The sequence below is a fragment of the Magallana gigas genome, chromosome 1 (genome assembly GCF_963853765.1).
Source record: "Magallana gigas chromosome 1, xbMagGiga1.1, whole genome shotgun sequence".
Classification (NCBI taxonomy): Eukaryota; Metazoa; Mollusca; class Bivalvia; order Ostreida; family Ostreidae; genus Magallana; species Magallana gigas.
In genome coordinates this window covers 59,956,617-59,970,498 of record NC_088853.1, presented here as the reverse complement: position 1 = coordinate 59,970,498, position 13,882 = coordinate 59,956,617, and the positions used below count along the sequence as shown (strand labels likewise).

The 13,882-nt window shown below is 34.6% G+C and overlaps 1 protein-coding gene and 1 long non-coding RNA gene across 2 annotated transcripts in view; one reads left to right on the top strand and one right to left on the bottom strand.

Moving 5' to 3' along the window:
- LOC136274014 (uncharacterized) overlaps positions 1-13,882 on the top strand; it is a 278,101-nt gene that overhangs the window by 178,385 nt on the left and 85,834 nt on the right. The gene's annotated exons all lie outside the window — the stretch shown is intronic.
- On the bottom strand, positions 69-3,558 carry LOC136273604 (mucin-22-like). The gene is made up of 4 exons (XM_066078402.1): positions 3,532-3,558; positions 3,192-3,281; positions 2,417-2,485; positions 69-2,104 (listed from the first exon to the last, which is right to left on the bottom strand). The coding sequence occupies exons 1-4, from the start codon at positions 3,556-3,558 to the stop codon at positions 296-298; spliced, it is 1,995 nt and encodes a 664-aa protein (XP_065934474.1). The 3' UTR covers positions 69-295.

The following is a 13,882-nucleotide window of genomic DNA, read 5'->3' as shown; positions in this document are numbered from 1 at the left end:
ATTTCTAACATATTAAATGAGGTTGATAAATTCATAGCTAATATGCATTGAAGAACAAGAGAAATGCTGGAAGAGAATTTATTATGACTGTCAACAGATTCAAAATGTTATCCTTATAACTGTGATTTAATTGCATAAATGTAATGACATTTAAAATCATTATATCATAGGCATCTAAAGTCATAAATACATGAGTATCATCATGTTCATCACAAGTGTACATTTTAAAAAAAACATGTATAATACATTTGGTGAAATGTAATTTGTTTTTTTACACTTTTCACAAATCCATGAACTACTTGAATGCCATTCCTCTAATTCCTGAGTTCAAAGCAATCACTGCCCGCTTGAAGTCATCAATGTTCGACGAACAGTATTCTGCAAACGCATGTTGAAGAGCATGTTTTCGTCTAGGCGAAATCCCAGACCTCCCTTTCCTTCCAGAATAATTCTTTCCTTCCAGCTCTTCCTCCTTGAAAATTCTTCTTGCTGTGTTCAACAAAAAGTTTCCATCAGAACAAGAACGATCTTTGATTTCCATTAGTACATCTGGGCAAACAAGAATCTCGTAGTTTCCAGGCTCGACATCCTCACTGCTTCTTATATAAGTTGTAATGGCATTAGCCTTGCAAGGACTTGGAAATCGTTTCATTCGCTGCAGTCGAGGCTTATTCATCTGGTTGGCAAACCTACTTTCCAATGATGGGGCAACATTTTCTTCATTTTCCTCAACTAACACAAGTTCGGCAATTGTTTCACACACAGGTGGTGGCAACTCATCATTTGAGGCATCCATCAACAAAACTCTAGGTTCTTCTCTGGAAGTTGTTTCAAAAGATGTCACTGGTGTTGAGGTGCCAACCATGCTTGAGGTTATGAACATGCTTGGGGTGCTGCCAATCAAGGTGTTGCCCAATGAGTTGTTACCTGTCAAAAGGGTGTTGGTAGTCGAGGTCTTGCCTGACATTTGGATGCTGCCCATCGAGTTATCTGTTGAAAGGGTGCGGCCTGTCGAGTTGCCTGTGGATGGAGTGCTGCCCATCGAGTTATCTGTTGAAAGGGCGCGGCCTGTCGAGTTGCCTGTGGATGGAGTGCTGCTCATCGAGTTGTCTGTTGAAAGGGTGCGGCCAGTCAAGTTGTCTGTGGATGGAGTGCTGCCCATCGAGTTGTCTGTTAAAAGGGTGCGGCCTGTCGAGTTGCCTGTGGATGGAGTGCTGCTCATTGAGTTGTCTGTTGAAAGGGTGCGGCCAGTCGAGTTGTCTGTGGATGGAGTGCTGCCCATCGAGTTGTCTGTTGAAAGGGCGCGGCCTGTCGAGTTGTCTGTGGATGGAGTGCTGCCCATCGAGTTGTCTGTTGAAAGGGTGCGGCCAGTCAAGTTGCCTGTGGATAGAGTGCTGCCCCTCAGTGTCTTGCTTGTGGTCTGGGTGTTGCTCGTTGAATTGTTGCCTGTGGTGCTGTCAATCGAGTTCTTGCTAGTGGTTGATGCCCTCAAAGTGGTCAGGATGTTGCCTGTCTTTGTAGTCCGGCCTGTCGTCAAGTTGTTACGGGTGGTTGAAGTTTCACAGGTGTTGTCCAGGATCGAAGTGTTGAAAGGAATTTTAGCAGCAGAAGTGTCATGTGCAGTAGTGCTCATAACACTGGTGGTAAGAATATTGTTCAAGGCCTTGGTCACTTTAGAAGGTGGTGTAGATTCAGGTTCAATAACAAAGCTTGATGTATTCAGATCAATGGTTACACAGGTCTCCTGCTTTTTCACAAATGTGGTCAATATTTCTAGAAGACTGTCCACTTTCTTCTCCAGGGCTTTTTGAGAAGACTTGATGTCCTTGAGCTGTGTCTGAACTGATGTCTGAGAATGGTGGGTTCCATTGCAGTCTTTGCACAGTGATGCTATATCCTCCTCACTCTGAACAATAACGATGTCATCAGTCATTGTCATGGTGCTGATTAAGTTCTTTTGTGCAGATTCTACTTGGTTAAGGATGATGTCCACTTGATCTGATGTTAAGTCCTCGAACGAACAGGGCTGTCTTTTTGGACTAGAATGACCTTCATAGTCCCCTGATCCTTCATACAGAATGGTGACTGAACGTCCATTTGTGCCCTAAAGAAGTTGGAAAAAAAAATTAATTAAGTTTTAAACAATGATAAAGTTAGGCCTTTTGGCCTATTTGTTTACCCCAACAGGAGTGAAACTTCACATTTAATAAAAAATAACTGTCAAACATTAATGACTTATGTTATATATTCCTGTTTAAATTTATCTTTTTTTTAAAGTCTCATTTTTCTTAATTCAAATGTAAGTAACTTGTAATGAGTATGATTTAAAATAAATATTTCAATTTTTATAGCAATTTTAATAAATTTATAATTTCTGCAAAATTACAAAACTTCCCAGTTTTATTTAAATGTGTACCTCAATGTGCTTTCTCTGTGTCTCTTGGGGTCTTTGCTGTGCCTGCTGTTGTGTTGAAGGGGTACTTGTCTGAAAGAATAATGTAACTATCACAAAAAGTGTCAAATTTTATGTTTGTAACCCCTTAACAATTTAATCAAAACTAGACTTGTTTAACAGCTCCACTACTAAAAACAAGATCTAAAAACATCCCAAAGGGGTCATCTGAGAGTGACCTTTCAATAATAAAAGCCTAAATAGCTCGATTGCTTTAACTCTTACACCTGTAATGTTCAGTTTTCTATTCATTGCTAATTAAAGTTTTTGCCAAAAACTAAGAATTAACACATAAACTTTTTGATGACTCTGTTTGCCACACAAGACATCTCATAGATTAAATTTCATCTGCAAAAAGTAAACAAATGTCCAAACTACCACTGAAGATTTTAAGAAGTGACCTCATTGGCAATTTATAAGGCAACTATGAGATGAGTACACAATATATTGTAAGAATTAGTATTAATGGCATACAGTACCATAAAGGAGCTTTTCTACAAGTCTAACTTTGATAGATAGTAAACATTTTCATAATTGTTATTACATTGATGTCTTAATTGCCAGTAAATAAAAACAAAAGAAAAATTGTCAATGTGACAGCAAACTGGAATTCTATTGGTATGAACTGAGTATCTTTAGAAAATATTCAAAATGTTTTAACTCTTTTAAAAGTATTGTGAGTGGAATGGGTGGTTGCATTTTCAACATGCCAAAAAAAAATACATAAATATTTATTTACCTTTTGTGGCTGTTTCTTTGAAGTGGTTTTCCTGCAATTAGGGTTTGCTCTTGTCCTTAGATGAGACGTATCTGGACTGAATATAGCCTCCTACAATTTGAGTAACAGTTTGTAAACAATGCCTGTTTATTTATATTTGACATAAAATATTTCAACAAAGTTGGAATTATACCAATTAAGATTAATGCAACCAATTTAAATTTAATGATGTATAAATCTCTTAGAAGATGATTTGATCATGTTACCAGTAAACGTTTCAGTCTTTCTATATTTCAATTAAATTTTGACTGCAAAATACCTTATGTATTATCTGACACTTTTTTATTTGAATGTCAATAACCAGCACAATTTCTTGTTCGTCTGACATCCGCAAGAAATTAAATAATAAAATTATAATTTTTTGTAGCCAAAAATTTTAAGCGGTTTATAAATAAATTTGTGTGCACTATTATATTTTTTCTTCTTGTTTCTGATGTATTAATTAACACTATTTAAATATGAAAACGGAGCCGAAATACAACGGAAAACAGCGCAGAATTTCATGGATGCTGGAAATAATATACAAATATTGACTGGGGTTGAGGGCAACATTGATTATATTAGCCCCCGAGGGACGAAATATTGCCCGACGCGAAGCGGAGGGAAATATTTTCGTCCCAAGGGGGCTAATTAATATAATCAATGTTGCCCGAAAACACAGTCAACATTTGTTTTGTTATATGAAGAAACAAACTAAAATTAAAGAAAGTAATTGAAAACAGAGCGCCGTAATTTTCTCAGCTCAACAAAGAATTCACGATTTCAATTTTGTGCAAAGTTCATTTCCAAACTATCCTCAGCATCAAACGGTCACTTATGATATTCCACCGCCCGTAAGAATTAACATACAGATGTTCTACCTGATTTTACTTCACAGTAATTCGCAAATCCTTATATCCGTTATGATAGCAAACCGTCGCATTGCGCGTCCGTTGTTTACTTGCCTTGACTGACTGTCTATTATGACGTCACCTTGTTTTGGAGTCGCGAAGAATTATTTACGTCATCGTTTACGAATCAACAAATCAGAGCCGATTATTTGAAATAGAGGGAATGTTCTCTACATATTATTCCTAGCCGGTCAATATCAAAAAAATGTTGACCGGTCAATATTTTTCGGACGAGCTAATATTACAGTTATTGACTATTCGTCTATATAGAGTTATATAGTGAAAATACACTACTGAATATAACAATTGATATTGTTATATTCAGTAGTATATTCTCACTATATAACTCTATATAGACAAATAGTCAATAACTGTAATATTAGCTCGTCCGAAAAATATTGACCGGTCAATATTTTTTTGATATTGACCGGCTAGGAATAATATCTAGAGATCATTCCCTCTATTTCAAATAATCGCCTCTGATTTGTTGATTCGTAAACGATGACGTAAATAACTCTTAATGTAAAGTCTGCAAAGTAATTGAAGCTTGAATTTATAAACGACCAATTCGGTATTTTAAAAGATAAACATGTATACAAGAAACATACATTGCTTCACGTTTCATATAATTTCTTCGATGCAAAATAACAGGGACGCATATTTCTGTCCGATATTAACCTGAACATATCGAATTAATACATGTTAGCTAGCTATAAATGCTTAGGAATTTATATTTGAAAAAAAATTCAGGGTGATTGAACTATAAACGATATAAACTTCCTAAATGAATTATTCATTTCCAAATCGTGTTTACTTTTATCGCCGTACGAATCGCTCGAAAATTGATAATTACGCTCAGTTATATGTGATAAGAAAATAATTTGATACAAATATGTGACTAAACAGTTCCTAAATAAGTGCATCGAAGTTATTTATCTGTTTTTATGCATAAATATAATAAAATCAAAAATCGAATCGCTTACCGTAGCACAGGTAAGTAAGTTATCTCGCTCGAAGAATATTCGGTTTTAAGATTTAATTATTCATTTTGAGTACTACATTAATCGATAAAATCATTTAATTCTTATATTTCGTTTCATTTAACTTGCATTCCTATATTTTGAAGGTATGGGATAGGATAGGATATAACTTATTTGCAGGATAGGATGCAGGATATAGGATAGGATAGGATAGTTTTGTCAACTTTCACGATAGCAGCACTGTATGTCATTTTGTTTGGCCAAGGTAGACGCTTCCATCCCAAGTGGTCTGAAGTCTCTATGATAAGTGTAAAAAAAGTTAGAAGTCATAATACTTTCAGGGGCAATAACTACTAGAAGGGGGCCTCAGATCCTTTCGGTATGAATAGATTATAGAACCCTCTAAGTGTACTGAAGACATTGGTAAAAGTTCCAAGTTTCTATCTCTTATGGTTTCAGAGGAGTAGCGATAACAAGCTTTTCGTAAATAAGGGCAATAACTTTGTAGGTTCTTGGGGTTATCAGGAACAGGGTCATTTGGTATCATAATGTTAAATGTTCAACAACATGAAGGAAAAATTGTTTCAATATGTCTTATAATACAAAAGCTGTCCCTTGGAAAATAGAGAAAAATAATAAGAATAAAAAACATAAAGAAAACTAGTAGACTAATTGTATTCGAACAATTAGAGGTCTTTCCACCTCATTGTGTTTTTTGTTTGAAATAAGATTGCTTTAGTAGAATAAAGTATTTTTTTAATCTGTATTACTTAATAAAAAAGTGTCAATGATTAAGTATTCAATTTTTATTGCTTGACCTTGTCCTTTGACCTTTATGTCATTTTGATCTGACAAGGTAGACGCATCAATACCAAGTGATCCGATCTATCTATGATTATTGATTCAAAAGTTATTTGTGTTTTTATTGAATGTCCGAAACTTTCAGGGGCAATAACTGCTAGAAAAAGATTTTGGACCCTTTCGGTATGAACAGATTGAAAGAGCGTCTAAGTGTACCGAATGCAAAAGTAAAAGTTTTAAGTCTCTATCTATAACGATTGATGAGGTGTAGCGATAACAAGCATTGTATACATTAGGGGCAATCAATCGCAACTTCTCGGGCCTTTCCGGCAAGCTCGGAAAAACACCTCGAATGTATAACCTAGGCGTCCATGACAACCCCCCTTTTTATAAAACTTGATATAAATACAACACATTTTATGTTCTGTTGAGATGTGAGCTATACTTCATTAAAGTAAACGATATACACTAAAATATAACACAGAAGCGACATAAAAGACTGTCTAGCCGATACTTATTTTAATGGGAAGTGCATCCATTAACAATTCTTTCTACCACCCTAAACAAAAGAGATCTAAAAACTCAATAATTAAGAGACTTCCAAAATGACTTTGACCTTTACAGTGCTGCTATCATGAAAGTTAGGACAGGATAGGATGCAGGATGCACGATACATGATAGAAATATAAAAGTTAAGTTCTATCCTATCCTATCCTATCCTATCCTGCATCCTGTAGCCAATCAGATTCGAGTATAAATTTCAGAGTTATTTTGCGAAACCAAAATTGGCATAACAACGTATTTTCAATTTAATAACTTTTACAAGTTAAACCATTTAAGAATAATTATTATAACAAGAACGCGGTGCAGAACATTGATGTGCGCTAAAATGTCGGCGCTTCATCTTTGTCAATTCGGTTAGTACGGAGTTACTGCGAGAATTCGATCAACATTTGACAACCTCAGAAATAGATTTCTGTATTTACTTAATGTAAAGTCTGCAAAGTAATTGAAGCTTGAATTTATAAACGACCAATTCGGTATTTTAAAAGATAAACATGTATACAAGAAACATACATTGCTTCACGTTTCATATAATTTCTTCGATGCAAAATAACAGGGACGCATATTTCTGTCCGATATTAACCTGAACATATCGAATTAATACATGTTAGCTAGCTATAAATGCTTAGGAATTTATATTTGAAAAAAAATTCAGGGTGATTGAACTATAAACGATATAAACTTCCTAAATGAATTATTCATTTCCAAATCGTGTTTACTTTTATCGCCGTACGAATCGCTCGAAAATTGATAATTACGCTCAGTTATATGTGATAAGAAAATAATTTGATACAAATATGTGACTAAACAGTTCCTAAATAAGTGCATCGAAGTTATTTATCTGTTTTTATGCATAAATATAATAAAATCAAAAATCGAATCGCTTACCGTAGCACAGGTAAGTAAGTTATCTCGCTCGAAGAATATTCGGTTTTAAGATTTAATTATTCATTTTGAGTACTACATTAATCGATAAAATCATTTAATTCTTATATTTCGTTTCATTTAACTTGCATTCCTATATTTTGAAGGTATGGGATAGGATAGGATATAACTTATTTGCAGGATAGGATGCAGGATATAGGATAGGATAGGATAGTTTTGTCAACTTTCACGATAGCAGCACTGTATGTCATTTTGTTTGGCCAAGGTAGACGCTTCCATCCCAAGTGGTCTGAAGTCTCTATGATAAGTGTAAAAAAAGTTAGAAGTCATAATACTTTCAGGGGCAATAACTACTAGAAGGGGGCCTCAGATCCTTTCGGTATGAATAGATTATAGAACCCTCTAAGTGTACTGAAGACATTGGTAAAAGTTCCAAGTTTCTATCTCTTATGGTTTCAGAGGAGTAGCGATAACAAGCTTTTCGTAAATAAGGGCAATAACTTTGTAGGTTCTTGGGGTTATCAGGAACAGGGTCATTTGGTATCATAATGTTAAATGTTCAACAACATGAAGGAAAAATTGTTTCAATATGTCTTATAATACAAAAGCTGTCCCTTGGAAAATAGAGAAAAATAATAAGAATAAAAAACATAAAGAAAACTAGTAGACTAATTGTATTCGAACAATTAGAGGTCTTTCCACCTCATTGTGTTTTTTGTTTGAAATAAGATTGCTTTAGTAGAATAAAGTATTTTTTTAATCTGTATTACTTAATAAAAAAGTGTCAATGATTAAGTATTCAATTTTTATTGCTTGACCTTGTCCTTTGACCTTTATGTCATTTTGATCTGACAAGGTAGACGCATCAATACCAAGTGATCCGATCTATCTATGATTATTGATTCAAAAGTTATTTGTGTTTTTATTGAATGTCCGAAACTTTCAGGGGCAATAACTGCTAGAAAAAGATTTTGGACCCTTTCGGTATGAACAGATTGAAAGAGCGTCTAAGTGTACCGAATGCAAAAGTAAAAGTTTTAAGTCTCTATCTATAACGATTGATGAGGTGTAGCGATAACAAGCATTGTATACATTAGGGGCAATCAATCGCAACTTCTCGGGCCTTTCCGGCAAGCTCGGAAAAACACCTCGAATGTATAACCTAGGCGTCCATGACAACCCCCCTTTTTATAAAACTTGATATAAATACAACACATTTTATGTTCTGTTGAGATGTGAGCTATACTTCATTAAAGTAAACGATATACACTAAAATATAACACAGAAGCGACATAAAAGACTGTCTAGCCGATACTTATTTTAATGGGAAGTGCCTCCATTTTGTATGATATTCTAACTTTCGGTGATGTTAATACATTCGAGGTGATTTTCCGAGCTGGCCGGAAAGGCCTGAGAAGTTGCAATTGTAGGGGCAATAACTCTATCATTGTTTCATGGTAAGGGTCAAAGTGTTATATTTTGAAATGTCTTAAGATGTCCTACAACATCCAAGAAAAAGTTTTCCTCTTCCACCCTAAACAGAAAAGATCTAAAAATTCATTAATTTTGAGGTTATCATCAAATGACCTTGACCTTTATGTCATTTTGTTTTGCCAAGGTAGACGCATATTGAAGTATTAAAAAAGTTAGAAGTGAATTTATAGAAGTTTATTAATTTCAGGGGCAATTACTTCTAGAAGAGGGCCTCAGACCCTTTTGGTATGATAAATTGAAGAACCCTCTTAGTGTACTGAAGACATTGGTAAAAGTTCCAAGTTTCTATCTCTTATGGTTTCAAAGGAGTAGCGATAACAAGCTTTTCGTAAATAGGGCCAATAACTCTGTTATTATTTAAAAGAAGAAGCCAAAGGGATATATTTCAAAATGTCTTCAGATGTCCTATTACATCCATGAAAAGGTTTTTTCTCTACCACCCTTAACAAAAGAGATCTAAAAACTCATTAATTAATGGATTTTCAAATGACCTGGACCTTTGACCTTTATGTCATTTTGTTCGGCCAAGATGGAGGCTTCCATCCCAAGTGATCCGAAGTCTCTATGACAAATAATAAAAAAGTTGGAAGTGATTTCATAGAAATATAAATACTTTCAGGGGCAATAACTACTAGATGGTGGGCTAAGATCCTTTCGGTTGATAGATTGAAGAACACTCTAAGCGTACTGAAGACATTGGTAAAAGTTCCAAGTTTATATCTCTTATAGTTTCAGAGGAGTAGCGATAACAAGCTTTTCGTACACAAGGGCGATAACTTTGAAGTTTCGGGAGCTATCAAGCAAAGGGTCATATGGTAGCATAACTTTTAGTGGCCAATAACATAAAGAAAAATATGTTTCAATATCTCTTGAAATAAAAAAGATGTCCCTGGAAAAAAAGAGAAGAAAAACTAGTAGACTTATTGTTCTCGAACAATTAGAGGTCTTTCCAACTCATTGTGTTTTATGTTTGAAATAAGATTACTTGAATAGAATTAAGTATTTTGTTATCTGCGTAACTTCATAAAAAAGTGTCAAAAGATTAAGTACGCAATTTCTTATTGCTTGACCTTAACCTTTAATCTTTATGTTATTTTGATCGGACAAGGTAGACGCTTCAATACCAAGTTTTCCGATGTATCTATGATTATTGATTCAAAAGTTTTTGGTGTTTTTATTGAGTGTTCAAAACTTTAAAGGGCAATAACTGCTATAAAGGGACTTTGGACTCTTTTGGTATGAATGAATTGAAGGAGCGTCTAAGTGAACTACAGACGTTAGAAAAAGTTTCGAGTCTCTATCTCTTATGGTTTTAGAGTAGAAGCTATAACAAGCTCTTTGTACAATAGGGGCAATAACTCTATAACTCTTTAATGGTAAGGGTCAAAAGGTTATATTTTGAAATGTCGTATGATGTCCCACTACATCCATGAAAAAGAAACAAAAGAGATCTCTAAACTCATTAATTAGGAAATTTCCAAATGACCCTGACCTTTGACCTTTATGTCATTTTCTTTAGCCAAGGTAGACGCTTCCATCCCAAGTGGTCCGAACTCTCTATGATAAGTAATAAAAAATGTTATGTGATTTTATAGAAATTTAAATACTTTCAGGGGCAATAACTACTAGAAGGTTGGCTGAGATCCCTTCGTTATGAATAGACTGAAGAACACTCTTAGTGTACTGAAGACATTCGTAAAAGTTCCAAGTTTCCATCTTTTAAGGTTGCAGAGAGGTAGCGATAACAAGCTTTTCGTGAATAGGGGCAATAACTCTGTAATTATTGATAGAAAGAAGCCAAGGGGCTATATTTTTAAATGTCTTAAGATTTCCTATTACATTTATGAAAACGTTTTTCTTTAGCACCTTAAACAAAAGAGATATAAAAACTCATTAATTAACGGATTTCCAAATAACCTTGACCTTTGACCTTTATGTCATTTTGTTCGGCCAAGGTAGACGCTTTCATCCCAAGTGGTTTGAAGTCTCTATGACATATAATGAAACAGTTCTCTATGACATATAATGAAACAGTTGGAAGTGATTTCATTGAAATATAAATACTTTCAGGGGCCATAACTACTAGAAGGGGGGCTCAGATCCTTTCGGTATGAATAGGTTGAAGAACCCTCTAAGCGTACTAAAGACATTGGTAAAAGTTCCAATTTCTATCTCTTATGGTTTCAGAGGAGTAGCGATAACAAGCTTTTCGTACACAAGGGCAATTACTTTGTAAGTTCTGGCAGTTATCAAGCAAAGGGTCATTTTGGAACTTTTACCAATGCCTTATTTACACATAAAGGGTTCTTCAATAGTTATTGCCTCTGAAAGTTTTTAAATTTTCATAAAATCACTGCCAACTTTTTTACTTTTTGTCATAGAGTCTTCGGACCACTTAGGATGGAAGCGTCTTCGATGGCAAAAACAATGACATAAAGGTCAAAGGTCAAGGTTATTTGAAAATCTGTTAAATAATGAGTTTTTAGATCTCTTTCGTTAAGGGTGGTAGAAAAAATTGTTTCATGGATGTAGTAGTACATCTTAAGACATTTTAAAATGTAGCCCCTTGGCTCCTACCTTTAAATAATTTTTGCTTGATAACTCCTAGAACTTACAAAGTCATTGCCCCTATTGTACGAAAAGCTTGTTGTCGCTCCTCCTCTGAAACCATGAGAGATAGACACTTGAAACTTTTATTAATGTCTTCAGTAAACTTAGTGGGTTCTTCAATCTATTCATATCGAAAGGATCTGAGGCCCCCTCTTCAATCTATTCATACCGAAAGGATCTGAGGGCCCCTTTTTTTTTTTTTAGCAGTTATTGACCCTGAAAGTATTGAAACCTCGATTAAACCACTTCCAACTTTTTTACTATCTATCATAGAGTCTTCGGACCACTTGGAATAGATGCGTCTACCCTGGTAAACACAATGACATAAAGGTCAAAGTCATTTGGAAGTGTGAAAACATTTCATATCTTTTGAAATACAGAACTATAGTAAGGGTTTCAATAGCTTGCTGGATTGCACAATATGGTATTCAATAGGGTCTACCAGTTATCACATCAAGTCCTGCAGTTACTCAAGTGGAACTTGTTTGTATTGTCAACCCATTCATTTTGTAGAGACAGCTAGCCTCCAGAACACTCTCTTCTATTGTTAAGTTTACTGTTTATATGATTGTGTAAAGAATATTTACTTGGCTTAGTTTTATTCATAGTAAGACGAAAAACATTCAGAAAAGAAATTAAATAAATGTATACGATATATACAACATGGAATTCTTAAAGAAATGGTTTGAAAATTAATTTTTTTTTTTAAATCATTTTTCATTTTATGGCTTTGTGGATTTCCCATTTTATAGTACAACATGTATCATAGGAATAATTAGGTTTTGTATAACTATTGGAGCAATCTAGCAATTCATTAAAAAAATATTAAGGTGGAAAGACCTCTAATTGTTCGAGAAAAATTAGCCTACTAGTTATAATTTGTTTTCTTCTTTTTTTTCCAGGGACAGCTTTATTGTTTCAAGAGAAAATTTCTTTACGTTATTTACCATTAAAAGTTATGGAACCAAATGACCCTTTGCTTGATTACTCGTTATCGCTACTCTTCTGAAACCAAAAGAGATAGAGAGACTTAAAACTTTCACTTTCGTCTGTAGTTCAGTTAGACGCTTCTTCAATCTATTCATACCAAAAGGTTCCGAGATCCCCTTCTATCAGTTATTGCCCCTGAAAGTTTTTAAATTTCCATAAGATCACTTCCAACATTTTTACTATTTGTCATAGAGACTTTGGACCACTTGATTTAGAAACGTCTACCTTGGCCAATCAAAAGGACATAAAGGTCAAAGGTCAAGGTCAATTGAAATTTTGTGTATTCATGAGTTTTCGTATCTCTTTTGTTTAGGGTGATATAGAGAAATTGATCAAGGATGTAGGACGTCTTTAGACATTTTAAAGTGTAGCCCTTCAGCTCCCACCTTTAAATAGTAAGCTAGTTATTGCCCCTTTTGTACGAAAAGCTTATTATTGCTACTCCTCTGAAACTATAAGAAATAGAGACTTGAAACTTTTACCAATTCCTTCAGTACACTTAGACGTTTCTCCAATCGATTGATCCCAAAAGGGTCCAACGTCCACTTCTAGCAGTAGTAATTCCCCTTTGAATTCATTGATGTCACAAACACATACGAAATAACCCCCCCCCCCCCCTTTCTCTTTTTTTAAAAAAATGTTTGACCTTGTGACCTTTGACCTCTTGAAACTAATATTATTAGTATCTGCATGATATATGTATATCAAATTCAATTATATGAACAATTAGCTCTTTCAAACACGCCCCATCCCCCAATTATTTTTAGGATTGACCTTGACCTTTGAACTGATCTTGTCCTTTGACCTTGACCTTTTAAGCTCTGATGTTTTTCAAGCATATTTATCATCTTCATATCAGATTCATTTATATGTATAATTAGCTCTTTTAACCCCCCCCCCCCTCCCCTTATTTGTAGGTTTGACCTTGACTATTGACCTGACTTTGACTTCTTAGAACTGATTTGTTATATGTATATGCAGATTTAGTTATATGTACAATAACACCCCCCCCCTTTCTTTTCTTTTGTACAAGGATTGAATTCTTATATGAATTTGACCCTTGTTATATGAACTTGAAATTTAAATATTTCTTTTTAAAATAACACTTGACAAATTGTTACAATCGTTTGTCAGAATTTTTTTGGAAAGTCTGAAACTCTGCCTGCGATTTGACTCCAGACCGCGTTTTAGACTACGCCCCGAAATAAACCTATTAAGTTTGAGCATGAATGTAAACTAAATTCATATAAAATCGGGGTCCGGGAAGCAAGAGTTATCATTCGTATAACTTAAACTCGAGTCGTCACAGGTTGCTGATAGAAATGTAAACACAGATTTTCAGTGAAATTTGAGCGTGAATTTATTAGATACAAATATCGAAGCGTTGAAATTTCGTTTCTCGGGATGAGGGCTCGATGCTGCTGAGGTGGATAACTTT

What these genes read in the sequence shown, in the direction of transcription:
- LOC136273604 (XM_066078402.1), bottom strand. Translation starts at nt 3,558, where the DNA reads ATGTCAGACGAACAAGAAATTGTGCTG. An exon ending in ACGAACAAGAAATTGTGCTG is followed by an intron (nt 3,282 to 3,531) that starts GTTATTGACATT and finishes CTCAAATTGTAG; the next exon opens with GAGGCTATATTCAGTCCAGA. An exon ending in CACAGAGAAAGCACATTGAG is followed by an intron (nt 2,105 to 2,416) that starts GTACACATTTAA and finishes CAACTTCTTTAG; the next exon opens with GGCACAAATGGACGTTCAGT.